This window comes from Oncorhynchus clarkii, chromosome 24, assembly GCF_045791955.1.
Source record: "Oncorhynchus clarkii lewisi isolate Uvic-CL-2024 chromosome 24, UVic_Ocla_1.0, whole genome shotgun sequence".
NCBI lineage: Eukaryota > Metazoa > Chordata > Actinopteri > Salmoniformes > Salmonidae > Oncorhynchus > Oncorhynchus clarkii.
In genome coordinates, this window is record NC_092170.1 from 19,319,870 (window position 1) to 19,346,371 (window position 26,502).

The 26,502-nt window shown below is 43.7% G+C and overlaps 1 protein-coding gene across 22 annotated transcripts in view; it reads right to left on the reverse strand.

Annotated features, from left to right (window-relative positions):
- Positions 1–26,502, reverse strand: part of LOC139383180 (synergin gamma-like) — a 41,142-nt gene that overhangs the window by 13,828 nt on the left and 812 nt on the right. For 5 of the 22 annotated variants that reach the window (XM_071127576.1, XM_071127575.1, XM_071127581.1 and 2 more), the window contains exons 2-16: positions 20,209–20,249; positions 18,021–18,157; positions 17,173–17,300; positions 16,972–17,077; positions 16,706–16,820; positions 15,664–16,065; positions 13,972–14,250; positions 12,344–12,409; positions 11,974–12,170; positions 10,252–10,518; positions 9,932–10,068; positions 8,953–9,068; positions 8,670–8,735; positions 8,173–8,205; positions 6,502–7,500 (exon numbers count right to left, since the gene is read on the reverse strand). In XM_071127576.1, coding sequence (XP_070983677.1) covers positions 6,502–7,500; positions 8,173–8,205; positions 8,670–8,735; positions 8,953–9,068; positions 9,932–10,068; positions 10,252–10,518; positions 11,974–12,170; positions 12,344–12,409; positions 13,972–14,250; positions 15,664–16,065; positions 16,706–16,820; positions 16,972–17,077; positions 17,173–17,300; positions 18,021–18,157; positions 20,209–20,249 — 3,089 coding nt within the window. The remainder of the gene's footprint in view (positions 1–6,501; positions 7,501–8,172; positions 8,206–8,669; positions 8,736–8,952; positions 9,069–9,931; positions 10,069–10,251; positions 10,519–11,973; positions 12,171–12,343; positions 12,410–13,971; positions 14,251–15,663; positions 16,066–16,705; positions 16,821–16,971; positions 17,078–17,172; positions 17,301–18,020; positions 18,158–20,208; positions 20,250–26,502) is intronic. The other 17 variants (XM_071127578.1, XM_071127597.1, XM_071127586.1 and 14 more) reach the window with 10 other exon arrangements.

Here is a 26,502-nt window from a genome sequence, read left to right on the forward strand (position 1 = left end):
AAAGGAAATAGATGTCCTGTCAGGGTTGGCTGCTGGGGTTGTGAGGTAGATTGGAGATCTGACAGTTCTGAGGCAGATAAGACAGGATAGGACGAGGCCCTGCTGTAGAACACCTCTCTAGTGTTTTCTCTAGGTGTGTGACAATACCGTAGCACAAACTATTAGGAGCAGACAGTTCTGCTAACATGATGATACAAAATTACATCCGTTTCATGGCAGATTGCCATGGCAACCTCAGTAGTGGAGTGGAGCCGTTCTGTCTCTGTATTGATTGTCTACCCCACAAACTGTGTTGTACAAGCAGAACACTGTTCAATTCATAATATATCGGGCAGGAATTGTATAACTACCGGTAACATAAACAAGCACACAGTCTTACAAGTGCTTGCACAGTCACACACTCAAACACTCAGAGATACACACTCCTCCTAAGATCCAGTATAACCTGCAGGAATGTGTGGACCCCAGTCAGCGTTGCCTCATGCGTGACAGAACCCTTGCACGCAAAAAAGCAATTTGTGAAATTGACAAGGAGCTAGTGTAGTAGTAAGCCTAATGTAGCTAAACATTATCTGGCCTCTGAGGATAGGAAAGGGAGAAAATAAGACGGTACGCATTTCAGCAATACCAATAGTAATATTTATTACGACAACATGGGTTAAGAGAGCGAGAAAGATCACAAAATACTCTGAGAGAGGTCTATTGTTACAAGAGGTTTGCCAAACTAACACTTGTAAAAGTATATTTGAATAATTTAGAACACAAGGGCATGCAGTCAGAAAAGAAGAAAAACAAACAGAGAAAACGGTAAAAGAAAGAAAACCCCCCAGAAGAATATAGCTGCAGAAAGCAGAATGAGAAGGCACATTCACAGACTAAAATGAGTAAATCTCGGTAGAAGACGACACACTGTAGTTGTACTAACAGGGTGGAAAGCAACAGGTTGATTGATAGAAAGATAATTGAATACAGAACACTTGAAAAAGCCAAGGTGATTTAAAGGACAGGTTCAAGGCAGGAGAGTGATTAACCCTTTGAGGACCTGAACGCTTCTCTACTGTTCTCGCCATGATAGAAACTCAAATGTCAACGGCAGACTTTAGAGATAAAATAAATACCGGTTTTGTCATTTTTAAATCAAAACTTTGTGTCCTACTACATAATGACAACATCATATAAATAGGATACATTTCTACAGTCTACTACATCCAATAGGACAGAGGCATTACATTGCCTTACATTCTATTTCTGAGAAGTTGGAGGAGAGGTATGGATCACCAAATCCATTGTTTAGCACATGTACATTACCATTCACAAGTTTTGGGTCACTTAGAAATGTTGTTGTTTTTAAAGAAAAGCCAATTTTTTGTCCATTTAAAATAACATCAAATTGATTAGAAATACAGTGTAGACATTGTTAATGTTGTAAATTACTATTGTAGCTGGAAACAGCAGACTTTTTATGGAATATCTACATAGGCGTACAGAGGCCCATTATCAGCAACCATCACTCCTGTGTTCCAATGGCACGTTGTGTTAGTTAATCCAAGATTTATCCTTTTAAAAGGCTAATTGACCATTAGAAAAGCCTTTTGCAATTATGTTAGCACAGCTGAAAACTGTTGTGCTAATTAAGACGCAATAAAACTGTTGTACTGATTTAATGAAGCAATAAAACTGTCCTTCTTTAGACTAGTTGAGTATCTGGAGCATCAGCTCCAACAGGCTCAAAAGGGCCAGAAACAAAGAACTTTCTTCTGAAACTCATCAGTCTATTCTTGTTCTGAGAAACGAAGGCTATTCCATGCGAGAAATTGCCAAGAAACTGAAGATCACGTACTACTCTCTTCACAGAACAGCGAGTTTCAGAAGAAAGTTCTTTGTTTCTGGCCATTTTGAGCCTGTAATCAACACAAATGCTGATGCTCCAGATACTCAACTAGTCTAAAGAAGGACAGTTTTATTGCTTCATTAAATCAGTACAACAGTTTTCAGCTGTGCTAACATAATTGGAAAAGGGTTTTCTAATGATCAATTAGCCTTTTAAAATGCTAAACTTGAATTACTTACCACAACGTGCCATTTGAACACAGCAGTGATGGTTGCTGATTATGGGCCTCTGTACGCCTATGTAGATATTCAATTTTTTTTTTTAAATCAGCCATTTCCAGCTACAATAGTCATTTACAACATTAACTATGTCTACACTGTATTTCTGATCAGTTTGATGTTATTGTTAAATGGACAAAAAAATGGCATTTTCTTTCAAAAACAAGGACATTTCTAAGTTACCCCAAACTTTTGAACGGTGGTGTGTGTAAACTTGTCAAGTGATCCAACTACATTTTTCTCCATTATGATTCTTCATAAAACCATTCTGCTCAAGCTCTCAAAGGGTTAAAGAAACAAAGCAGGCTATCTTACCACAAGACCTCAGAGAGGTTCTTCATCTTGTCCAATCACAGGTGACAAAATAGATTTAAAGAGACAGTATCATTTTTCTCTTGCTACCTATTAGTTCAACGCTCCTGTGTACAAGCTTAATAAGACTCATTCAATAACTAACAGCAAGACAGGGTTTCTCAAGATAATAATCCATCTTTGATTCTGAACCAATCTAAAACATTTTCCATAACTAGGCTATCCTCATAAATACATTTAATCTTCAAATAGTTTACACAACACAGTTTAAAACAATATCAGGAAGTCTATCTAGTTTGAAAATAAATAAGAATTCATTTTCCTGTAATAAAAATACACTATTAAATCTGTATACATTTAGTATTTTTTTTTTAAATGTTCTTTAATAAAAACAACTAGTAACAATGTTAAGCAGAAAAATGGCATCCTATAATATGTTCTTGTCAATTTCACAAATTGAACAGGCAGGCACACTGCAGCAAAAAAGCAAGGCAGGGAGGGTATCACTAACTTCAGTGTGTTCTCAAGGAGCCTGTTCGTAGACCAACACATAACAAAACATACCTGAATATCAAAGACAAATGAAAAGGCTTCCTTTTGAGCTGCTCTGACCCAAAGGAGCCCCGGGCGGGGAAAATAGATACTGTCTCTTTAAGGTTGGTTACATTTTCTCCAGGATTGAACACAGTGCAAGCATGTTGAGGCTTTCACACTCCAAGGCCTGCTACTGTACGCTTTCTTAAAGATGAGAATTGATTGGTGCTGTCCAGAAACAAAAATACTGATTGGATGAACTTGGGCCAGAATAAAAGAGAGCAGCAATTAACAGGTTCTGAGGAATGTTTTCAACGCTCCACTACACTATCTCCATTATGTTAACGGCAACCATTTTGCTGCAGCTCCGGGATCCGTTGCCATTGCTCATTGTCTTACTCTCTCCTTCGACAGTAGCCTAACCATTTCAGTTCAACTGAAAGTTGATTTATTCTCATGTGCAATAAAACTTAAACAAAAAAAATGGGTGTCATTACATTGATAATTTCCCGATTTAGAATAACTAAAATGGTGAATTCCTAGACGGAACTTGATTGTGATGCCTCTTTGCCCGAACTGCTAAAACCAATAAACTGATATGTTGGCTAGTGTTGAAATATTATAGGCTATAAGGACATCTCACTGCACACTTATGCCAATAGATAAGCACATGGGTGTTATAAGGAGTGTGCTGCTCAAACACAGGGGATGTAAGGAGAGACCTTGAATGTGCTCAGAGGAATATGAGACGTGACATGGAAGATGAGATGCTTGGTAAATTAATTACGATCATGAGAGGGGGAGAAGGGTGCTGATATGGACAATGCCTGGACATTAAGGCTAATTAGATTCCATGAGAGTGTTTCCATTTAGAGGTTCAGTACCCTGGTCCGCTAACCTCTGATCTCTTTGTAGTGATGTGGGCTTGGGGCCAAGAGACCACTTAGGTTTAGGGAGAGCAAAAGCACTATGGGAGACTGATACCCAACACTGGGAGTGTCAAGGAATACTATATGGGTACTCTCTCACACACAGTAGGAAAACTCACTCGTACACATACAAAACACAACCAAGCAATCACACTCACACATACCAACACACAACGAGCAATCAAAACAATTTACCCAATGCAATAAGATAAACTGTGTGATATGATAAACTGTAGGTGATTTCTGCCATTCATAAATACTTTTTGCCTTTTGATAAATACTTTCTTTTCACATAATACTTAAGTACAGTGCATTCGGAAAGTAATCATTCTGTTACGTTGTTGCATTATTCTAGAAGTTATTAAATACATTTTTTCCTCATCAATCTACAGATACCCCACAATGACAAAGAAAAAACTGGATTTTAGAAATGATTGCAAATAAAAAACAGAATAAAAAAAGAATACCTTATCGACATAAGTATTCAGACCATTTCCTATTAGACTCGAAATTGAGCTCAGGTGAATCCTGTTTCCATTGGTCATCCTTGAGATGTTTCTACAACTTGATTGGAGTCCACCTGTGGTAAATTCAATTGATTGGACATGATTTGGAACGGCACACACCTGTCTATATAAGGTCCCACAGAAGACAGTGCATGTCAGAGCAAAAACCAAGCCGTGAGGTCGAAGGAATTGTCCAAGACAGGATTGTGTGGAGGCACAGATCTGGGGAAGGGTACCAAAATTTTCCATTGAAGATCCCCAAGAACAGTGGCCTCCATCATTCTTAAACGGAAGAAGTTTGGAACCACCAATACTCTTCCTAAAGCTGGCCGCCCAGCCAAGCTGAGCAATCAGGGGAGAAGGGCCTTGGTCAGGAAGTTGACCAAAAACCCGATGGTCACTCTGACAGAGCTCCAGAGTTCCTCTCTGGAGATGGGAAAAACTTCCAGAAGGACAACAATCTCTGCAACACTCCATCAATCAGGCCTTTATGGTAAAGTGGCCAGACGGAAGCCATTCCTCAGTAAAAGACACATGACAGCCTGCTTGGAGTTACCAAAAAGACACCGAAAGGACTTTCAGACCATGAGCAACAAGATGCTCTGGTCTGAGGAAACCAAGATTGAACTCTGGCCTGAATGCCAACCATCACATCTGGAGGAAACCTTGCACCATCCGTACGGTGAAGCATGGTGGTGGCAGCATCATGTTGTGGGGATGTTTTTCAGCAACAGGGTCTGGGAGACTAGTCAGGATCGAGGAAAAGATTAACGGAGTAAAGTACAGAGAGATTCTTGATGAAAACCTGCTCCAGAGCGCTCAGGACCTCAGACTGGGACGAAGGTTCACCTTCCAACAGGACAATGACCCTAAGCACACAGCCAAGACAACGCAGGAGTGGCTTTGGGACAAGTCATTGAATGTCTTTAAGTGGCCCAGCCAGAGCCTGGACTTGAACCCGATCAAACCTCTCTGGTGAGACGCCATCCAACCTGACAGAGCGTGAGAGGATCTGGAGAGAATCATTTAAGAAACAGGTGTGCCAAGCCTGTAGCGTCATACCCAACAAGATTTGAGGCTGTAATTGCTGCCAAAGGTACTTCAACAAAGTATTGAGTAAAGGGTCTGCATACTTAAGTAAATGTGATATTTCATTTTATTTATATTTATTTTTGCAAAAAAATCTAAAAACCTGTTTTTGCCTTGTCATTATGATTATGATTGTTGAGGACAAAAAACAATTACATCAATTTTAGAATAATGTTGTAATGTAACAAAATGTGGAAAAAGTCAAGGGGTCTGAATACTTTCCGAATGCAGTGTATGTCCACGCTCAAGGAACATCTTTACAAATGTTCCTTGTATGCCTCTTATTATCATCATGTTTTGATTTGATAACTGAGCATGAAGCATCAATATAATAAATCTGAGGAAGAATTTGGCTTGCTGTGAGTAAAGGTAAAGCCTATTGCAGCATACAGTAACTGGGCATTCTGAAAGTGATCAATAAAATCCATCTCCTGGTACAGAGGCCCATCACCATTACATGGCTCTGCGTTAATCTGCATTCAGCCATTTTAGTTGCATCACTCAACACACAACCAAGGCTGGGGAGACAAAAGGTGCATTGAGGAGATGAGCGATGTGTGCTATGACAGCACAGACAGGGAATGAAGGCCAGTGGTCTCATAGAGCAGCGTGACTGCATCACATCAACCTGACTGTCTCTCATCAGAGGAGGCCTGTGCTTTTTGACTGTGCTACAAATTCTAAACAAATTAGTAATAAATAATTAATTAATCAAAAGTATCTTAATAAGTTTAATAAATAAATAAATAAATAATAAATAAATATTAGGTGAATAAAAATGCTGAATTTAATACCAGGTAATGATGGGTTTGGGAATGAATGACTTGGTGTGTCTCATCATGATTTAGCAGTAATGTGGTTGAGCTAGCTCACTGCTTTGCCCTCTAGTCTAAACCCTAGTTTAATGGGCGCTAAGGGGCACTGAGGGGGGTGGAGACAGAGAGGCCACCGCCAGGCCTACGATTGGTTCTCTATGTGTGACTGGACGGGGCCTCACCAGAGGAGGCGCACTAGTTCCTCACCTGAGGCGGGGGGTTGGTGGGCCGAGAGACCCGGCAGGTCCAGAGAGCTGTCTGACATCACGTGCTTCAGGTCTCCACCCATGTCCGACAGCTTCATGTCCAGCTGCACTGACAGAGCGTCCTCAGAGTCCTCTTTGCCCATGCTGCTGCCCCCGATGGATGGGAGGTCTAGGGACTTAACTGAAGCCGAGTCCTCCTTGCCTCCGTGTTTGAAGGCTGACACCTTATCCACCAGGCTCTTCTCCGAGGCCCCCAGCGCCGTGCAGAACTTGGATGACTGGAAGTCGGCGAAGTCATCTGCTTCGCTCCTGAGTGACGAGAACGAGCCGCCGGCACTCTCCTTGTTGTCGTCGTACGCCAAGCCTCCCTCCAGAGACAGCTGCTTGAACACGTCGTACTTGTCAGAGCCCTGCTGGGGCAGCTGTGGAGCGATGGTGGTCTCTCCTCTCCCCTCTGCCCTGCCCTCTCCAGACCTCAACCCCTCACCCTTGGCCTCCCCCCCAGAGCTGCCGAAAGCCATGAAGTCTGCAAAGTCATCCTGAGATGCTGCCACGCCCCCTCCCAGAGCAGTGCCAATAGGAACAGCCTCAGAAGACGAGGCGGGGCCGAAGAGGGCAAAGTTGCCAAAGTCCTCAGCCCCTCCCCCATGGGGCTTAGCCCCACCTGGTGGGAGCACTAGGGAGGGGGACACAGAGGGGAAGGGACTGGGCTTGGTCTCAGCAGGGGTGGGGGCTGAGGGAGCCATAGAGGAGAAGAGATCCAGGTCAGCCATGTTGAGAGGGTTTTTAGGCTGAGAGAGAGAGACTGCTGGTTGTTGATGTAGATGTATCTGATTTTGTAGTTGCGGTAGAGACTGAGAATTAGGGAAAGCAGGAGGGAAGGCTGGCTGAAACATCTTGGCCTGGTCTGGAGGGTCTAGTGGAGAGATGCTGTCGGAGGTTTTAAAGTCTGTGAAGCCATCATCCACGCTGACAGACTTGAAATCGGCAAATCCTTCCCCTGCGAAACAAATAGAACAATTGAAGAGGATTGCAAAAGCATTTAACACAGCAGCCAGACAGGAAGGACATTGGCATGACACAGAGTAACATCAGTCGCCTCAGTTCCAGATTTTTTAAATAATTTCACAATCCTACAAGAAAGAGAGAGGCGGATTAGTTACGCCTCTGTAACATAACAGAGACGCGTGGTGAATTTCAAGCAGTGGAGAGACCTGCGCTTGGCTGTAGTCCAGAGACACACTGCTATGAAAGAACAGCAGCAGCACACAGCAGTACACAAACCAGTCTGGGCTCTCTACAGAGACACACACAACACCACAACATGCAACAGTCGTCTGTCAGTCCCTAACCGTGGGAAAGAACTCCCTACAATCTACAGACTTCCTCCCAAGTCTCAGTAGTGTTTTCGATTTTTAGAACAGCATCTTATTCCCAAACCACACATTTTACTTCAATCATGACAGGAGGGCTCTAGAAAAGCACAGCGGAAAAGTGGGTAGAGTTGTGGTTGTAGTGGCTGCTACACCTCTGCAGTAACAGAAGCAGGAAATTGTGTTCACACCACTGCTGTTTTGTGGGAGAGAGAGAACTAATGTGCTCATTATGGAGAATGAGCCTGGCAGGCAGCACACAGGAAAGGTCACTGCAATCAGACTCAGGCAGGACTTACTGGAGTCGTGAGAGCTGCTGTCCCCATCGGAAACTGTTCTAGTGAAACAGGGAACAGCAGGAAACAGACCTACATCAGGGCGACTTCTGAATGTACTGAACACTCTGGAAATGTGCGCAAGATAAAAGCACACACACTACAGAGCAAACACAGCACTCGGAAATAGTATTCTTCTTGGTTCTCAGTCTCTAACCCCTTCCCATTTACACAGCTCTACATTGGTCTAAATCTAGGTAGAACACATGGCCATTTCGGTCTACCTACAAAAACAAGTCATCAAACATATTTTCTCCTCCAAGGCTGCTGTGACTTTGTGTTTGAAGGTCTGTCAGTTTCTTCCTCTTGCCATCTGTTGAGTACAGGGACCATCTCAGAGCCCAGTCCCCACTATGCACTCTCTGAGAGAAGGCTTGGGAGCTGTAGGGGTTGGCTTGGGAACTCTGTGTGTGTGTGTGTGACCCAGCCCAGAGCTAGGGAGGAGGGAGAGCTCTACTTACCTACTGGTTTCCTGTCACCTGGTGGCTCTAGCTGTCGGAACACACTGTATTTGTCTCCGCCAAAATCTGGGTCAAACGAGATAAACAAAACAGCTGAATGATAAATGACAGCATATCTGGCAGGCAAGAAATGTACTGTACTACAATACCACACAAAGACTATTAGGTAAGTATTCTATGACAAACAACATGAACAATGTCTATTTCCTACACATCTGTTAGTTGTGGTGGAGGATGAGCAGTGAATAGTTGAGGTGTGATGTAGGGCCAGGAGGGTGTGTACCTGAGGCAGGCTGAGAGGGCTCTGGAGGCTGCTCCACCGAGAGCTGCTTGAAGACAGCATACTTATCAGAAGATGACGAGGAGGAGCCAGAGACCGGAGTCAGAATGGCAGGAGCACTGCAGACAGACAGACAATACACCATGCTCAGTCCACAGGGGAGTCTGGGGCTGTGTCCCAAGTTGCACCCTATTGCCTATATAGTGCACTACTTATGACCAGAGTGCACTATGTATGTAGGAAATGTATGTAGGGAATAGTAGTGGACTATGTATGTAGGGATTTTTAATCCCTTTAAGCTGCCTGAGTAGATTGGACACTTACAATGGTGAGATCTCATGGCAGTTTTACACCATACAGTCCCACAGATAAGACAGAGGGAATCAAACGCCTGGAGGGAATGAGGGATCTCTCCTGATGCCTAGCCTTCAACTGACCATCATGTTGTTAAGAGCCATTCTACAGCTGCTGTGAGAGCCAACTGTCTATCCTGACGATTCAGCGTGGGGTTTTTCAGTCTCCCTTTCAATTAGACAGTGATCTGATACCGGGGTGGGGGGGAGATACGCAGGAGGAAACAATTTTGTTTTTGGGGAGAGAGGAAGGGGATTGTAAAGGACTATGCCACCATGCCATTCAGACGTGAGAACCTTTATTTCCACATTCTCTTTGTTCTTTGTCTTGTAAGATAACTGGCTTTGGGCTGCCTCTTCCTGAGGGACACTCCCCACACAGGGTTTGAAAAGTAATATAAAGAAACTCAATAAGAGATGGTGAGATGCAATTGTTACGCTGGAGAGACTATTACAAGCAACTAAGAGACCATGTACTTGTTACCCACAATACCTGTATAAGTATGTAGTATGTAGTATGTAGTATGTAGTATTCAGATTTACTTCCATACAGAACGCATCATCTTATTTAAAGTAATATCAAACACTGATCCAGCCACTGAACTGAAGTCAGTCAGTCTGTACTGTACCTGTTCTGGTGCAGAGAAGGTGTGTTGGTGGGGAAGGTTTGCCCTGACTCCCCCTGGAATTCAGTGAAGGACTGGTCCCCTCCTCCTGCCCTGGGGGCCTCCTGGAAGTCCTGGAAGTCATCATCGTCTGCTTTCCCCTAAACACACCACCAAGACGATGGACACATGAGTGAGTAAACACAGAATGAATGAACACACTTTGGATAAAAGCGTCTACTAAATGGCATAAATTCTATAATTATACATAATGTGAAATGAAACCACATGTATCTGTATATACTATGGAGAAGCTTGGTTGGCTCATTGGCTGGATGTGATACCTGCAAATGTGGGAAGTTGGTGATGAAGTTGGTGGGAAGTTGGGCAGAGGGTAGAGGAGCTCCAGGAGGAGCCCTGCCCATGACTGCTGGTGCTGGGGTAGGCATGGCCATGGACACGGGGACAGGGGGCTGAGTCATCATGGGCTGCTGGTGTTGGTGCTGCTGGGGCATGACAGGGGCCATAGCCATGGCCAGGGCAGGCAGGTTGGGCACCGGGGGAGAGGGGAACTGGCTCAGGATCTCCACATTCATGGCTGGAAGACCACTCTGCAGGGGAGGGATGAACAGGGATCAGTGGTCAGGTTCAGATAAGGCTGCGTCTCCTGAATGATGATATATTTATTTTAAATGGTATTTATGCCCCGTTTTACTCCCAAATTTCGATCTTGTCTCATCGCTACAACTCCCCAACGAGATCGGGAGGCAAAAGTTGAGTCATGAGTCCTCTGAAACATGGTCCACCAAACTGCGCTGCTTAACACCTGCCCGCTTAACCCGGAAGCCAGCCACACCAATGTTTCGGAGGAAACACCATTCAACTGACGACTGAGGTCAGCCTGCAGGTGCCCGGCCCGCCACAAGGAGTCGCTAGAGTGTGATGAACCAAGTAAAACCTCCCCAGCCAAACCCTCCCCTAACTCGGACGACGCTGGGCCAATTGTGCGCCGCCGTATGGGACTCTCGATCACGGACGGTTGTGATACAGCCCGGGATTGAACCCGGGTCTGTAGTGATGCCTCTAACTCTGCAATGTAGTGCCTTAGACCGCTGCACCACTCGGGAGGCCCTGAATGATGGACTTTTAGCGTGACATCACTGAAAGTCACAGTAACTGCTTGATGCGTTAATGTCGATTTTCACATGTTAGACTTTTAGAAAGTTACATAGACAGGGGCATTAACTTTGCAAAGACACCCGTCATCATATAGTGAATAGGCAGTGCTGTCTGTAAGTGCATCATCATTTTAAAGCAGTGACACTGGAAAATTGTGCTTTTCCTTTCATCCAACCCAATCATCTATTATAATTGCATTCCATCCAGCAGGAGCCAGACAGATGTTTTTCTGAAATAAATCATTCATTAGTCAAGTTCCATTTTAACAGCCATCAATGGCGGCGGCTTCCCAATCTTTTTCATCATTGTACAAAGGATGCAACTCATGCCGGCGCTCCCTCAAGACTCGTACATAACAGAATAAGTGATATTATTCTCGCTGTGGCAGGTGGCGGTGGCGTGCAGAGTGAGTTGTGCAGTGCAGAGGATTGTCAGTCTCTCAGGGGTGCTGGTGAGCGACAGGGCCGGGCCAGGCCGAGGGAGATAAGAGGTCTGCTGTCACACTAGGCTGAGAAGAGACTCAGTCACTTTCACCTGGCTGCCTGAGCTCAGTCATACCACCACCACCACCCTCCCAGGGCCCAGAGCTGAGATTCAGCAGTCACTCACTATCAGTCTCCCTTTCACATGTCTGGGGTGACTGACTGTAAGACGGTTCTTAGAAGATCAACTGCACACATAATAATATGCAGTAGGCCTAACTACAGAAGGTGGGTAAGGTGCTATGAAACATAATATTAGGACCTGTCCTTTACTTCACGTGAAGAAAAGATCACAGTGAAGGTGAAGGATGACTTTGTGTCCCCAATGACAGAACAGATCCTCAAATCTTTCTGTTGTTAATAACTCTGACCATTTAAAAAATGTAAGGTGATGCAAATGCCTACCTGTGCCACACCAATCAGAGCCAGGACTGTGTAGAGCTCCTCCTTGGTCAGCATGCCAGGTGTGGTGCGATTGGCTGAGGCCCAGATCTGGCCCAGTGCTTCCCTGGGCAGGCCTGAGGACATCAGGATGGGGTAGAGCTTGGCTGTGTCGATGCCCCCCGGAGTCATGGTGAACTGCAGGACCTTTTTGAACATCTCTGGAAGGGAGAAAGAGAAGGCATAGCAACAGGTCAATCATATTACAGAAAGACTGGGTAGAACTAGGAAGTTTTCTCTGACTCAATGGAGAAGGCGTTGGAAAGGATCTGAGTAGACACCATAGACATAATGCATCATTGGTAGAAACCTGTTCCAAAACGTAGGTGTTTACCTGGGATGAGGCTGTCGTTGTAGAGCCAGCCTGGTACCATGGGCTGAGGGTACCCACCAACACCTGCTGTCAGCAACACAGGGACAGTTAGGTTAGGAGCTGAAGTAGAGACTTAGGGCTGGGTGTACTACCTGCTCTGCATCTCACCAGACCAGAGCCTGCCTGTATACTATTCTCCACCTTCTGGAGATCTGAGTGGAAATGTAATGCTGCACTGCACTGATTCACTAAGGACACATCCAAAATGGCACTCTGATGCACTACCTTTAACCCATATGGATCTGGTCAAAAGGAGTGCACTATAATGGGAATAGGTTGCCATTTGGGATTCCACACCCTAAGCTTCATACAACTATTCATGTGTCCTTGTACCAGAACCAACTACTCCGACAGCTCCTGAGGGGGAAGAGAGGGTTGGATTTGGGTTATCAAACAAATAAATGAGCCTCTCTCTTTAATTCATAGTGACATTGATCTAAATATTCTGTGTGATCATGAGGTCATTTTTTCATGAATGTACTAAGGTGGAGTTACTGATTCAGCAGGTGTAAAAGCAGCTCCTAAAACACACTGAATAAGGTGCATTCAGAGAGGAAGATGCCTTAATGGATGCATTAGACTAGTACGTCGAAATGACAAATGTTGACTCAAGCAGCTACTTGGCTACATCATCCCCTCATCAGACCAGCTCAATCATCTCAGACACTTAAATAACTCTATCACAGTTCACCCAGTCTCTGATGAGGAGCCTCTACATTGCCTTGGATGACAGACAGCAAGCGACTGAGGAAAAAGACCAACAAACGAAACCAAATAGACAGCAGCAGAGTAGCAGAGTGGCATGCAGAATAAGAATGAGGCCCCAGGTCTAAACCCAGGGGACCCCAGTAGGAACGGGTCAATCCAAGCGTAGCATCTCATCCGTGTTAAACCTAAGCAGTCAGCAGCATGCGCCAGTCTCTCTATGACTGCATCAAATGACACCCATTACCTACAGGGCCCTATGGCCAAAAGTAGTACACTATATAGAAAACGGGGGGCCATTTGGGACACAGCCAGAGCGAGAGAGGTTCATCTGTAGGAAAGTGATCCCCAGTAGAAGAACAGACAGAGAATTATTTAGTCAGCAGGCAGGTATTCCTCCAGGGGATCTCCACATTGTGCAGGCTAGCGTGAGACAGGCCTAATGAGATCTGGATGGAGAAGAGACCCAGCAGAACGATTCCTCAGCTATATAGGAGTCCCGAAGCAGTTACCCAAGGAGGCAGAGATGGGACACTCTAGTCCTTATGAGTGACTCATACAAAACAGGATAAATGACATCAAAAGCTTTTAGGCTTTGCCAAACCAATCTGTGAGCCCAGAGGTGGTTAGTATGATTTCCATTACAGATTGAAAAATCAAGAGAAGTATCGGGGTTAGAAACAGTAAAATCACATTTTCTGAAGTCTTATCAGTCAACGTTGAAGTGTTTGCTGAAAAATAAGAGAGGAATCGGGGGCATTCGGCCATAAGCTTGAGTGGAGAGTGAAAAAATAGATAGGCCCCATGCTCTGCGTTGACTGTGTTAATACTGCAGTGAACGAAGGCAGAGAGAGAGACTGTTAAGAAATGGTTTATTTTCTCACCACCGTCACTACTGGTTTGGGGAGGACGGGTGTCGGCTTGCGGTGAGGGGGCTGTGGGCCCCTGTGCTGGTGCCTCTGGTTGTGGTTTTTCTATAGTGAAGGCAGAACTCAGGTCCCCAGGAGCCTCAGCCCAGTTCCGGGCCTTGGTGCTGGAGTGAAACTGGGCCGAGACTGTAGCTCTGTAAGGGGCCAGGGTCCTCTGGGACTTAAAGCTAACCTGGGCCTTCTTTTGAGCCGTTAAATCACACGAGGAGAACAGTTTCTCTTCCAGGGACGGGCCTAGAGAGGTGGGTGAGGAGGAACATAGCTGCTTGATATCCCAACCATTCATACTGCCTGTTTCTTAGTTATATTGAATTTAGATTTCACAGAAACTGACCATCATTGCTTTACAGCTGTCATTCAGTGTGCCAATTTAAACTCAGGGACACTGTAAGAGTGTAGAACTGTAGTGCATCAGCAGCTTCACACATTACATGACAAATATGTTCAACTTTGCACCTAGGTGGAGCTTCTGGCCGCTTACTGAATGCTACAGATAGGCTAGCCTATCAGTTTCTAGGTCGATGGCACTAGCAGCATATCAAAGAGCTAGAGTAGGGGAGTCAAATTCAATTTGCCCCGGGGGCCCGCATTCGGTCTTCAGCGAGGTCCACAGGGCCGCACTGAAAATGTGTTATAATTTGCAAAAAATAGTCCTCTATCCATCGTTTTTTGAATTTTCGATGCTCTCTGACAGTCTAGCTTTCATTTTTAGTGATTATTAGCGAGCAGGACACAGACAAGAAACTGTATGAATGTAGGTTCATTATCATTTCTACAGTGTTTCAATTTGGTTTCAGTCATTTTAAAATATGTTTTATAATAACCACCTGCAGGCCGGATTGGACCCCTTGCGGGCCGGATTGGACCCCTTGCGGGCCGGATTGGACCCCTTGCGGGCCGGATCCGGCCGTATGTTTGACCATTTTTTTGCTACAGTATGTATCTACCACCTAATTGGCTTATTATAGATGGGACACAAGTAGGTCATTAACTCCTTAAAGGATTGGAGACAGATGTGTGCGTACCAGCTCTCAGCTGGCATGTGTCCTCTGTAGGCCAGTTCCCTCCTTCTCCGTACAGAGAACACAGGGAATGATCGAGGAGATTACAAGGCAGGGGACACAAAGAGCCCAGCTGCATCTCAAAGAGCACCCTCTTCCGCTGCCTATTCCACTAGGGAATAGGGTGCCATTTGGGATGCTGCCTAAGTCTCCTGTCCTCCTGGTGTGTTTACTGTCTGTCAGAGTCTTCCATCTCTTCCTCACTGGCTTATCAGGGCATCTGCCAGCCAGAGTGAGCACTAACAGTCCCAGCCCATACTGGATGGTACAAATACATGTGCCACTGGGAGTATTTTACTAAATGTCAGTAACACAGAACTGGTTGTTGGGTACGGCACTCACATGGTTTACTTTCTTTTGTGCATTAACTTAAAGGCTTAAGTAATCTGACCATCTGTCGTACCGTCTGTATGCTTACACACAGTAAACTGACTACAAGCCGAGTCTGACGCTAGAGGGATTTCAACACCACGATGCGGTATGGCCTATCGTCGCATCAGCAGCACTGGTGATAACTTCCAAACTGTGTTATTGGTTGATTATGAACACTGACTTATGAGGTTGATGCAAACAAAAAAACTGTTACCTTGAAATGCAGATTGAGAGCTGGAGTTTCCAGTAGAGTGTTGGGTGGCAGTAGGAATGGACACAGAGGCAGGGAGGGACTGGGAGGAGGATCTCTGACCAGGACCTGGGTCTAAAGACTGGGGATGGGCCTGGGAGGAGGGGGGGAAGGAGGATCTCTGACCAGGACCTGGGTCTAAAGACTGGGGATGGACCTGGGAGGAGGGGGGGGGGGAGGTTCTCTGACTACGACCTGGGTCTAAAGACTGGGGATGGACCTGGGAGGAGGAGGGGAAGAGGGAGGAGGAGGAGGGGAAGGAGGAAGAGGCATCTACGGGCCCCTGCATAAAGTCACTAAACTCGTCATCATCAAAAGCAGGGGGGGGGGAGTGAGAGGTGACAGAAGAGTGGGATGGCGATGAGTCTGTAAAAATGGAGGAAGACAACACAGGCTACGATGACGGGAGGTGGACACAGTGCACAGTGCTATAGCAGTGACACATAAAGGCTATTTGGTGCAGGATCAGAAAACGTACCATGGATTCTTAAGCAAATTACTGTTGAATATGTTCATCATATGAATGAATAAATATGATAATGTCCATAGTTAATATGAACTAAGGATGTCAGATCAATTAATACTAAAGAAATACGGTGGTTAGTTTGATGTTTGCTAAAAGACATATTTTTGTAATGCACAAGATAAGGACAGTGAGACACACAGTAGGTCAAGTTGAAGATCTAAAACAAAGTGAAACGTGACAGAGAAGCAGAAGATTATGTTGCTCTCTTAGTATGCTAGAATCTTTGTGAGACACAGAGGCAGATACAAGCTGCTCTGTCCTTTGCAACAGCTGCTGTCACATAGGTTGATAGCCAGCCTGTTTGTCTGTCTGCCTGTCTCGTCTGTCTGTCTGTCTGCCTACACCCCAGAGGCAGCCTTATCAATCTCGGGGGAGGCTGTTCAGTCAGGCAGCAGGGGAGTGGAGCTGTGTCCTGACTCCTGGAAGACAGATACGGAGGAAACACAGAGTGAAGGACAATGACTGTACTGATGAGTGTACCTGGCTTCTTGGGGTGTGAGGATGGCGTGGGGTGCATCTTGGCGTCTCTGCTGAACCCGTCCAGGTTGCCTTTGATGGCCTCCAGCGCGTCGTCCCGACTCGCCCCCATCTGTCCCTGTGGATGGGGAAAAGCAGGGCTCAGGAGGGGAGTGTATCTAGAATGACAGCATTGAAGCATCCTAAATTGCACCCCATGTGTCTTTATCACACTGTGGGAACTAGGCAGGACTGAGGCAGCAGCCAGGCATGATGATGATGTGGCTCACCTTGGGTTTGACGCTGCTCAGCAGCCTCAGCTTCTGTTTCTGCTCCTCAAACTGCCTCCTCTTCCTGTCCTCCTCCAGCATCCGCTGCTGCTGCTCCAGACGCTTCCTACACAACATAACACACAGAGAGCATACAGCTAACACACACACTGACCACATAGACAGACAGAACAACATGTAGAGAGAAAGAGAGACTCTTACTGGTGTTCCTCAGCCATCTGTTTCTGCATGTCGGCAGTGTACTGGGGCCCGGGACCCCTCATGCCCATGAACTGCGGCTGGCCCATGAACTGCATCCCAGGGGCCTGCATCCCCATGGCCATCCCACCCTGCACAGAACACACACGCACGCACACAAAGTGGAGGTCTCGTTAGCATTCATAGCATTCCTTTCATGCATTATTATCACACTGCAATGTCAGGAAACCAATGCCTTTCTAAGTTGTTTTAACACAGAAATCACTACATAAGCACAATTAGACTGGAAATAATGTGTGCTATTAACACTATGCAACACAGAGGTCCTAACATTTCAGCAGTGAATGGAGGAAAAGTTGTCATTTGATAAAAGAAAGAGCAAAGAGACAGAAATAAAGGCAGGGGATTTGGTGAGGATGAGGCAATGCCCTGCAAAGTGCTCCTTCTTCTAAATGTCTAGCTTGAATGAAAGAGAGATAAAGGCAGAGGATTTGGTGAGGATGAGGCAATGCCCTGCAAAGTGCTCCTTCTTCTAAATGTTTAGCCTGAATGAAAGAGAGATAAAGGCAGAGGATTTGGTGATGATGAGGCAATGCCCTGCAAAGTGCTCCTTCTTCTAAATGTCTAGCCTGAATGAGAGCGGTAGCTTGAGGCAGTCTGCTCTCTTATAAAGAGCAGCATTACAGGAGAGATTGTCTTGCCCTTCTTCTTCTTTTGGCTTATTTAATACCTCAGAGGACCAAAGAGACAGTAATGTAAAACAGAATACTTTTCACTCTAGGGTAATGAAAGGAATATGTTGTGGCCATTGCATTCAAATACACACACCCGTGCACGCACACACAACACACCTGCATAGGCATGGCACCAGGAGGCATCTGGACTCCGAAGTTCATTCCCATCATCCCTTGCATGTTGGGCTGCATTTGGACTTGGACCATACCAGGGAAACCCTGCTGTTGTTGTTGCTGCTGTATGGGCATCATGCCTGGACGAAAACACACCACACATGTACAGTCAACCACAAGCACTACAAAAGGCTACACTGACAAAGGTTTGTTGCAAACCATAAAGATGACATGTAGTAACTAAAGCGTGAACATGTACTGTCAAGTAGGACAATATAAGTAGAGTTGGCCCAACTGGACTGGAGTGTGTTATTGGACATAGACTAGATGTACATAGACTAGATGTACATTGTGCAGTGAATTATTATTGCAAACACATTTCCTGGACAGGGAAGAGTAAACAGAAGCTCAGCAACAACCCAATCTGTTTTGCCTGTGTGAGTGGAGTGCTGTAACAGCTCAGAGCAAAACAGAGGAGTATTAGGGAATAGAACAAGAGAGAGTGTGTTTGTTTGCACAGATGCTCTGGCTGACAGTCCTCCTGGAGCCTCCACATGATTTACCATATAACGCCCCAACCAGGCTGAATAATGGGTTATGGATCATCCAAACAAAGTGCTGCATGCATTCTGATGCGCATTTGCTGAAACATCTAAGGACCCCTAACACAGCCACTGACACAAGTGTGTGTGTGTGTGTGCGTGCGTGCGTTTTATGTTTTTGCACGATATTCCAAATGCCTGTATCGCAAGAAGAGGTTCTATGATTTTTCGTGTTTATAAGCTTGTTCTCATGTTGTATTTTTAGTCTCCTCTCTTTCACTCCTCTGTGCTGTGTGCACCTTCCCCATTTACACCAGAGATCTGTATAGCTTTTCAAATGATATGCTTTTTATGTCTCAACTACTCAAATTGTGTAATGAGCAGACACCACTAAAACGAGATGATCAATGAAAATTGATTCTGGAAAATGAATGCTCAGGTTGTCGCAACGCGGCATTGGTACCACGTACCGGTAGCAGCATTTTAGCCAACGACTGTTATACTATCTGTCTAGTCTGTGTTTTATAGATGTGCAATAAGCATAACACAGAAATAAGGTAGACCAGTTGATTTCAACATCTGAACAAAGTGGAAAGGCTAGCATGCTGTTCAAACAGTTGGAGACAGACAGAAGGGTGAGTTCATAACAATTCCACTGTTCAACTTTGTTAGCTAGCAAATAGATTCAAGTTGGCTAAACTTGAAATATAAAGATTAGCTGGCTCATCACTAGCACGAGGGCTTGAGAGGTTGTTGATGAGACCTGTGTTCATTCTCTATAGGCTAATACCTGCTACAAGAAGTCAGTCATTATTGGTCAATACGCATTGTGTATATTCTAGTTAAATTTGTAACCAAAAATTACATTTTCATAGACAGACTTGAAAGCCAGAAAAGTGATTATTGCAACAAAAAGCAAGTTAAACTATTTCAATCAAATAAATGTAATTATTAGAGGGTCTTATGGTTGTGGAAAGATTATATTTAGTCCTGAATTCATTAGATTATTGCTGACTGTTTTAAATGCAGTGTATTTTACCTTTAAATTGTACAACAATGCTTACTTAGAGACAAAAATGATTTTGTAAATCAAGATATATCTTGTGAATTGCCCAGCCCTAGTTTGTTTATGAAGAGTGTCATTGTAAACTCAACAAACACCCTATACATAACACAGCTACAACATAAGCTACATGATACCAGAGAGTTGTCATGGTTAATGACCAACGCTTAGTATTGTTAAGTCATCAAGGTCAATTCCAGAGCTTCCTATCACAATGTGAGATGATCAAATATCCCAATTACCTAATAAACTATTACAAACAGATAGGCCCTAGGTTTATGTCCTATGTATTGTATTTGACTGATGTTGTTGTTGATAGCGCAGACTGCACCTCTGAACTGACTTTACTCTGATAAACATCATTATGAGTTATTGATTAGGCCTATTTACTGAATCCAAAAACGTATCAAGAAACCAGTGCACATAAGAGAGTGAAGTGCCCGGGGAGATTTGGAAAAGTAGCGCTGACTGACAGGACGCGTCACAAATGGCACACTATTCCCTATATAGTGCACTACTGGTCAAAAGTACTGCACTAAATAGGGAATAGGGTGCCATGTGGGACGTAGCGTGCAGGATGACTCACCTTGTGGCGGTCCCAGGCCCCCTCCAACAGGATAAATAAAACTGCAGGAGGGAAGGAAAAACACAGGTCAATAACACAGCTAGAGACTAGCCTAAAGGGAAGACTAATGGAGAACATCTAGGCTGAAATCATTCAACTCTCTCACAATAGGCTATCGCATAAAAGTAGGAAAGATTGGACTATTCATCGAAAACCATTCAGCAAATGGATCATTATCAGTTCACACCAATAATTTGTCAGACTTTAAACAATGTGACACAATAGCTATCATTTTAACAAAGGAGTCATCATTCACATCACAAAGAATGAGCAAAACTGGAGATTGGATATGATTTCCTTACAATGGCACGGAGAGAAAGTAAAACAATAAACATGCTGTACGGTGATGTGGCAATACCTAGCCTCTCTTTCTCTGTTCCGTCTTTATATTTTGGACACTTTTCTGTTCGGCTAGGCAGCCTGGACTTGAATCCAGTGTGGCCCTTATTGTTCTAGCTCACTGCTTTCCAGGGAATGCATGAATAAATATTGCATTGACCGCGAACACTAAACCTGACAGGCAGGAAGAAAAATCTATCCAATAACCCTTTGCTGTTGCTCGGAAGAACATTTATCGATCAGGGAATGAGCTCCTCTGAAAACAGTCGTTCTGGAATGCTTCTCCAAGCATATCCATGCTCTGTCATTTTCCATAGTGGTAAAGTAATAACAGCTAGACAAAGATTTTAATGGAATGCACGTCAGTGGTCGTTTCATGTGCTGTAATTGATGGAGAATCTGTCTAGATCGGGACATGGCAGGGAAATGAAGACAAGAGCAGGAATCTATAGAAACATATTCATATATAGAAACACAAAAGACAGACTAGATTCTAAGAACAGACCGTGTCAGAGAACTAGGTAAGAGAGAGGGATAACGAGTCAACAAGGCCAGCTTGGAACTTTGATGCAGTCTGCTTCTTGTCTGACTCCTCCTCTCACTAGCTCTATGGTCCTACTGATGCTGGAGGAGAAAAGAGATGGATGAGGATGCAAGCAGTCCGCTTTAGTCTACCTGCTGCCCATCATAACACCTGAACATCCAGAGAGACTACTAATACCCAGGTAAGCCCACTAGCCCAGTCCATCCTACAGAGCAGTACACTGGACCTTAGAGCTTCACTTTACAACTTCCATTTCAGGCAAATCCATGAATCCATCCAGATAGCACTTGCAAGCTGTTTTTTATCCATCTTGTGAAAATAATCCTTTCCCAGAGGTACCAAAATGCCATACGAGACAAAAAACTATGTTTTTCTATTTTAGGATGCCAGAATCATATAATTATAATTTGAAAAGAAAACAGTATTCCTTTGTTTACAAATTGAATAATACAATGCATTAACAATACCAGGATCCTTTCCCATAACCTGGGCTTGATGTGGAGTGAGACATTCTGGCTCACATCTGTTCTCCCTCAGATTTAGCCTGTAGCTTTACAGAGCTTTCATAGCAGTGCTATGCTACGCAACCACAGCAAATGAAACGCCCTGGAAAAACAGTGCAGATTAACCCAGAATGAGATCAGCAGTGCCAGTGATACCAGCTGTGGGCTCTGTATAGGCCATTGCATTGTACAAGGCCTGTGTTCATTGATACAACCAACATTGTTGGGCTGATATAAGGCTTGGGCCGTGTCACATGCATAAAGGTGCTTCTACCACAGTAACTAGCCTACCAGATCCATGTGTATCATTAGACCTAACGTGCTTTCTCCTTTTCACTCTGGTAACGAATTTAAACAAAAGTACTGATCTTTTAACATCAATGAACTCCTCATATGAGCCTTAAATGATGTAATGCATCCATCTACTGCAATGTGCACTGACTGCACTGCAACCTAATGTAAACCATACTTCTGCAAGTCTTTCACTCTTTTGGCATTTTGGACATAATGAATAAATAAAGTGCATACTGAAAGTCTGGAAGCACCAGCACCAGTCATGTACCCTCCCAAAGACTGATTAAACAGCTCGGCTTTAATATGATACTTAACTATGAACCTATTAAATAACACTTAACCCTGTCTTGAGCAATTCATTCGAGTACAATTTCTCAGTCTCACCCATCAAAGCACTTTAACTGAAGATAAATGCTACACATAGCTGAGCTTTTCCCACAAGCTCAACACAACTCCAAAATGTAGCTAGTACCTGTTGCTACAGAACAGCTCTCCTATCGCAACTCCCTATAGGCCTCATTTAGATGTTTTACTTAACCTTTTTGGGATAGGGGGCAGCATTTTCACTTTTGGATGAATAGCGTGCCCAGAGTGAACTGCCTCCTACTCTGTCCCAGATGCTAATATATGCATATTATTATTAGTATTGGATAGAAAACACTCTGAAGTTTCTAAAACTGTCTGAATGATGTCTGTGAGTATAACGGAACTCATATGGCAGGCAAAAACCTGAGAAAAATCCAACCAGGAAGTGATACATCTAAGGTTTGTAGTTTTTCAAAGCTTTGCCTACCAAGTACACATTGAGATATGGATGATGTCAACTGTCTTTTGAAAGTTGAATGAGGATTCTACTATAAAGGAGGGGCTCATGAGACCTGTTTGAGTCTGGCATAGTGCCTTGGTCTCATGGCGCGCGCTCCTGACAGAGTTACCTCGTGTTCCTGTGCATTTTCTGAAGACAGGAATTCTCCGGTTGGAACATTATTGATGTTTTATGTTAAAAACATCCTAACGATTGATTCCATACATCGTTTGACATGTTTCTAAAGGACTGTAGTGGAACTTTTTGAGTTTTTGTCTGGATGAAATGCTCGCGCCTCATGAAGATGGATTACTGGGCTGAACACGCTAACAACAAGTGGCTATTTGGACATAAATAATGGAACTTCATGGAGCACATCAGTCATTTATTGTCGAACTGGGATTCCTGGGAGTGCCTTCTGATGAAGATCATCAAAGGTAAGTTAATATTTATGGTGTTGTTTCTAACTTTGTTGATTCCAAAATGGTGGCTTTTACTCTGGCTGTTTTGGGTTCTGAGCGCCGTTCTCAGATTATAACGTTTTTTTGAAATCTGACACAGCGGTTGCATTAAGGAAAAGTCTATCTTTAATTCTGTGAATAACACTAGTATCTTTTATCAATGTTTATTATGAGTATTTCTGCTAAAATCACTGGATGTTTTAGAATCAAAACATTACTGCACATAACACGCCAATGTAAACAGAGATTTTTGGATATAAATATGCACATTATCGAACAAAACATACATGTATTGTGTAACATGATGTCCTATGACTGTCATCTGATGAAGATCATCAAAGGCTAGTGATTAATTTGATCTATATTTCTGCTTTTTGTGACTCCTATCTTTGGCTGGGAAAATGGCTGTGTGTTTTTGTAACTTGCCTCTGACCTAACATAATCGTTTGTTGTGCTTTAGCTGTAAAGCATTTTTGAAATTGGACACGATGGGTAGATTAACAAGATGTTTATCTTTCATTTGCTGTATAGGACTTGTTAATGTGTGAAAGTTACATATTTCTAAAACATATTTTTGAATTTCGCACACTGCCTTTTCAGCGGAATGTTGTCGAGCGCTAGAAAGGTTAATTAACATTTATTTAACTAGGCAAGTCAGTTAAGAACAAATTCTTATTTACAATGACGGCTTACCCCAGCCAAACCCGGGCCAATTGTATGCCACCCTATGGGACTCCCAATCACGGCCAGTTGTTACTGGATTAGAACCAGGAACCAGTCTGTCGTGACGCCTCTAGCACTGAGATGCAGTGCCTTAGACAGCTGCGCCACTCGGGAGCCCAAAGCAGAGTGCTAGTCCCATGTTGTGAGACTTTCAGGTCAAAAGTTGTGCATTACATAGGTAATAGGGTGCCATTTGTGACACATCCTCAGAGTGCTATGCCAGGCAGCAGGGCCCGTGAAGAGTAGACTCACGCCTCTGGCTACTGTTGACAGCCTGGGATCAGGATGTTTCTCATTCATTTCAGGCTAGGTTGCCAGCACAGCGCCTGCCTGCCTGCTCCCCGTCCCTGGTTCAGTGTGTAACATTGTCATCAAGTAGTATGTCCACCACATCGCAGAGCCTTCACCACACACTAACACAGTCACACACACCCAGCAGAGCTATGCATAGCTAGCCCCGGTCACGTTCGTTGATCTGAGACCACTAGCCAGCCCGTTGGGTGTAGACAGCTTACTAATAGAGAAGGGGGAGAGGCCTGAATAATACCAATAGAACCAGAAAAACATTATTCTCTACAGATCTTAGCTTTCAATATAGATGAGTTCAGTTGGGAGTTTGTACAGCTGCTCAGCACTCTAAATCAGCACTTCACCTATATCTGACCCCCACCAATGGTCTTAAAGTACACCAATGCCAGGACAAGAAATGTCTCCAGAACGTTTGTTAGTCAGAGACAAACATCACCTGTTATTTTCAATGAGACCATATATGAGATAGGCTACTCTTGCCAATCTAATCTGTAGGCCCAGCCTAATCTAAAGCTATTTGGTTTCCCCAGCATCAGTATCCGTATCACCTGGCTGGTCGGGTCCATAGGCACGTTGCAGGCAGACATTCATTATTCACACCGCTCAGCTCAGGCCCAAGCTGCTGATGAAAAAGTCATGAGGATAGCCTTTTCAAGTCTAATGTAGGACGAGCTGCTGCTTCACCAATATCAACAGGCTCATGCAGGACTCAAGACTTTACTAAATATTCACCATTTCTCATAGACCTCTACATCAATCGCTAAAAACCTCTTTAGCATAATCATCAGATTCACATCAACCCACAAGGTGCGCAAACATAAGCACCTAGACTTGATAAACAGCGCATAAACCATTGTAAAGCATGAATTGCATTAATAAATATTTGTGGAAATATATCGATGTAAAAATATAACAATTTAAAAAAACAAAAGCGCAAATATTATTGGAAAAAGTCAAATTTGTAAATAGTGCTGTATCTCTTGAATTGAGAGTAATTTGACAAAGGTGAGTATAGATATAGACATCAAAACATGTTACCTGCATGTGACTCTTGCTTCTGGCTGACTGGCATCGTTTGTTTCCCCTTGCTCATCCACTTGGATAGTCAATTATATGTTTTGCATTATTCTAAAGGCCTGATGCAACACGTAGCATGTTTTCGTTTCCAGTACAATAAATGTGATTAGTAATAGAGTTATAGTAAATAAAACAGTCAATTGACAGCTTGTTTTAACAAAGTAAAACGTAAAAGAGAATGGTATGAATCCGCAAGGCGTGCGGTCAAATTATTAACGGTGATAAAAATGCCTAACACAAACTCATCATTATACTATTGTTGTTCTAAATTAAATCAGCCTCTTCACCCTCATCATTCAGTTGGCCCAAATTTACATTTGATTGTTAAGTACTTGCACAATTATATCCCATTCATCCATTTGGCATTCATTCAGTGGGTTGGCATTGTTTGCTTCCCTTTGCTCATCAACTCAGAGTCAAGGATATGTTTTTCATTATTCTAAAGGCCAGCTGCAACGACGTAGCATGTTTTTGTTTCCTTTACAATACATTTGATTAGTAATAGAGTTGTAGTAAATAAAACAGTCCTGTAACAGCTTATTTTTACAAAGTAAATATAAAAGAAAATAATATCAACCCGCAAGGAGTCTGGTCAAGTGATTTGCTATAAACATAAGCATCAAGGCTGATTTAAATTAAATTGTGAAGTAATGTGCACAATTACCATTAATTCAGTGAGACTCATTAGCGCCTGGCTGGGTAACAACGTTCTACAGCGCATTGTCTCGTGGGTTAAGTTGGAAATAGGTGGGGGATAAAACGGGGGGAAAGTCTCTAAATACTTTTCTGTTTGTGATTTAAAAATCCTAACAAATGAGCAATGTAAAATAGAAACATTTAGGAAAAGTTAGGGAAGGCTCAGGACCTTGCATTCCTTTTGGGCCAATTTGTTTAATTTACAAAATCAAACGTCAGTGGCCGTTGGCCTATAGCGGTTCTATTGTTAAGACACGACTGATAGATCTGACTGACTGAACTACAATAGTTGTATTATAATGACATCAGACCAGAAGCAAAGATCAGAAAAGCAAAAGTATTTTTAGTCTAAGCAGAGAGGATGTATCTTTCATGGGGGCAAAAACGAGATCTAGGTTATATGCATGTGTGTTGAGATCATGATCAAGCCTAGATTTGGCCACTGAAAGAATGAGGGCATGGCAGCTTGCTTCATGATGTCATCCAACACCTGATCAGACATCA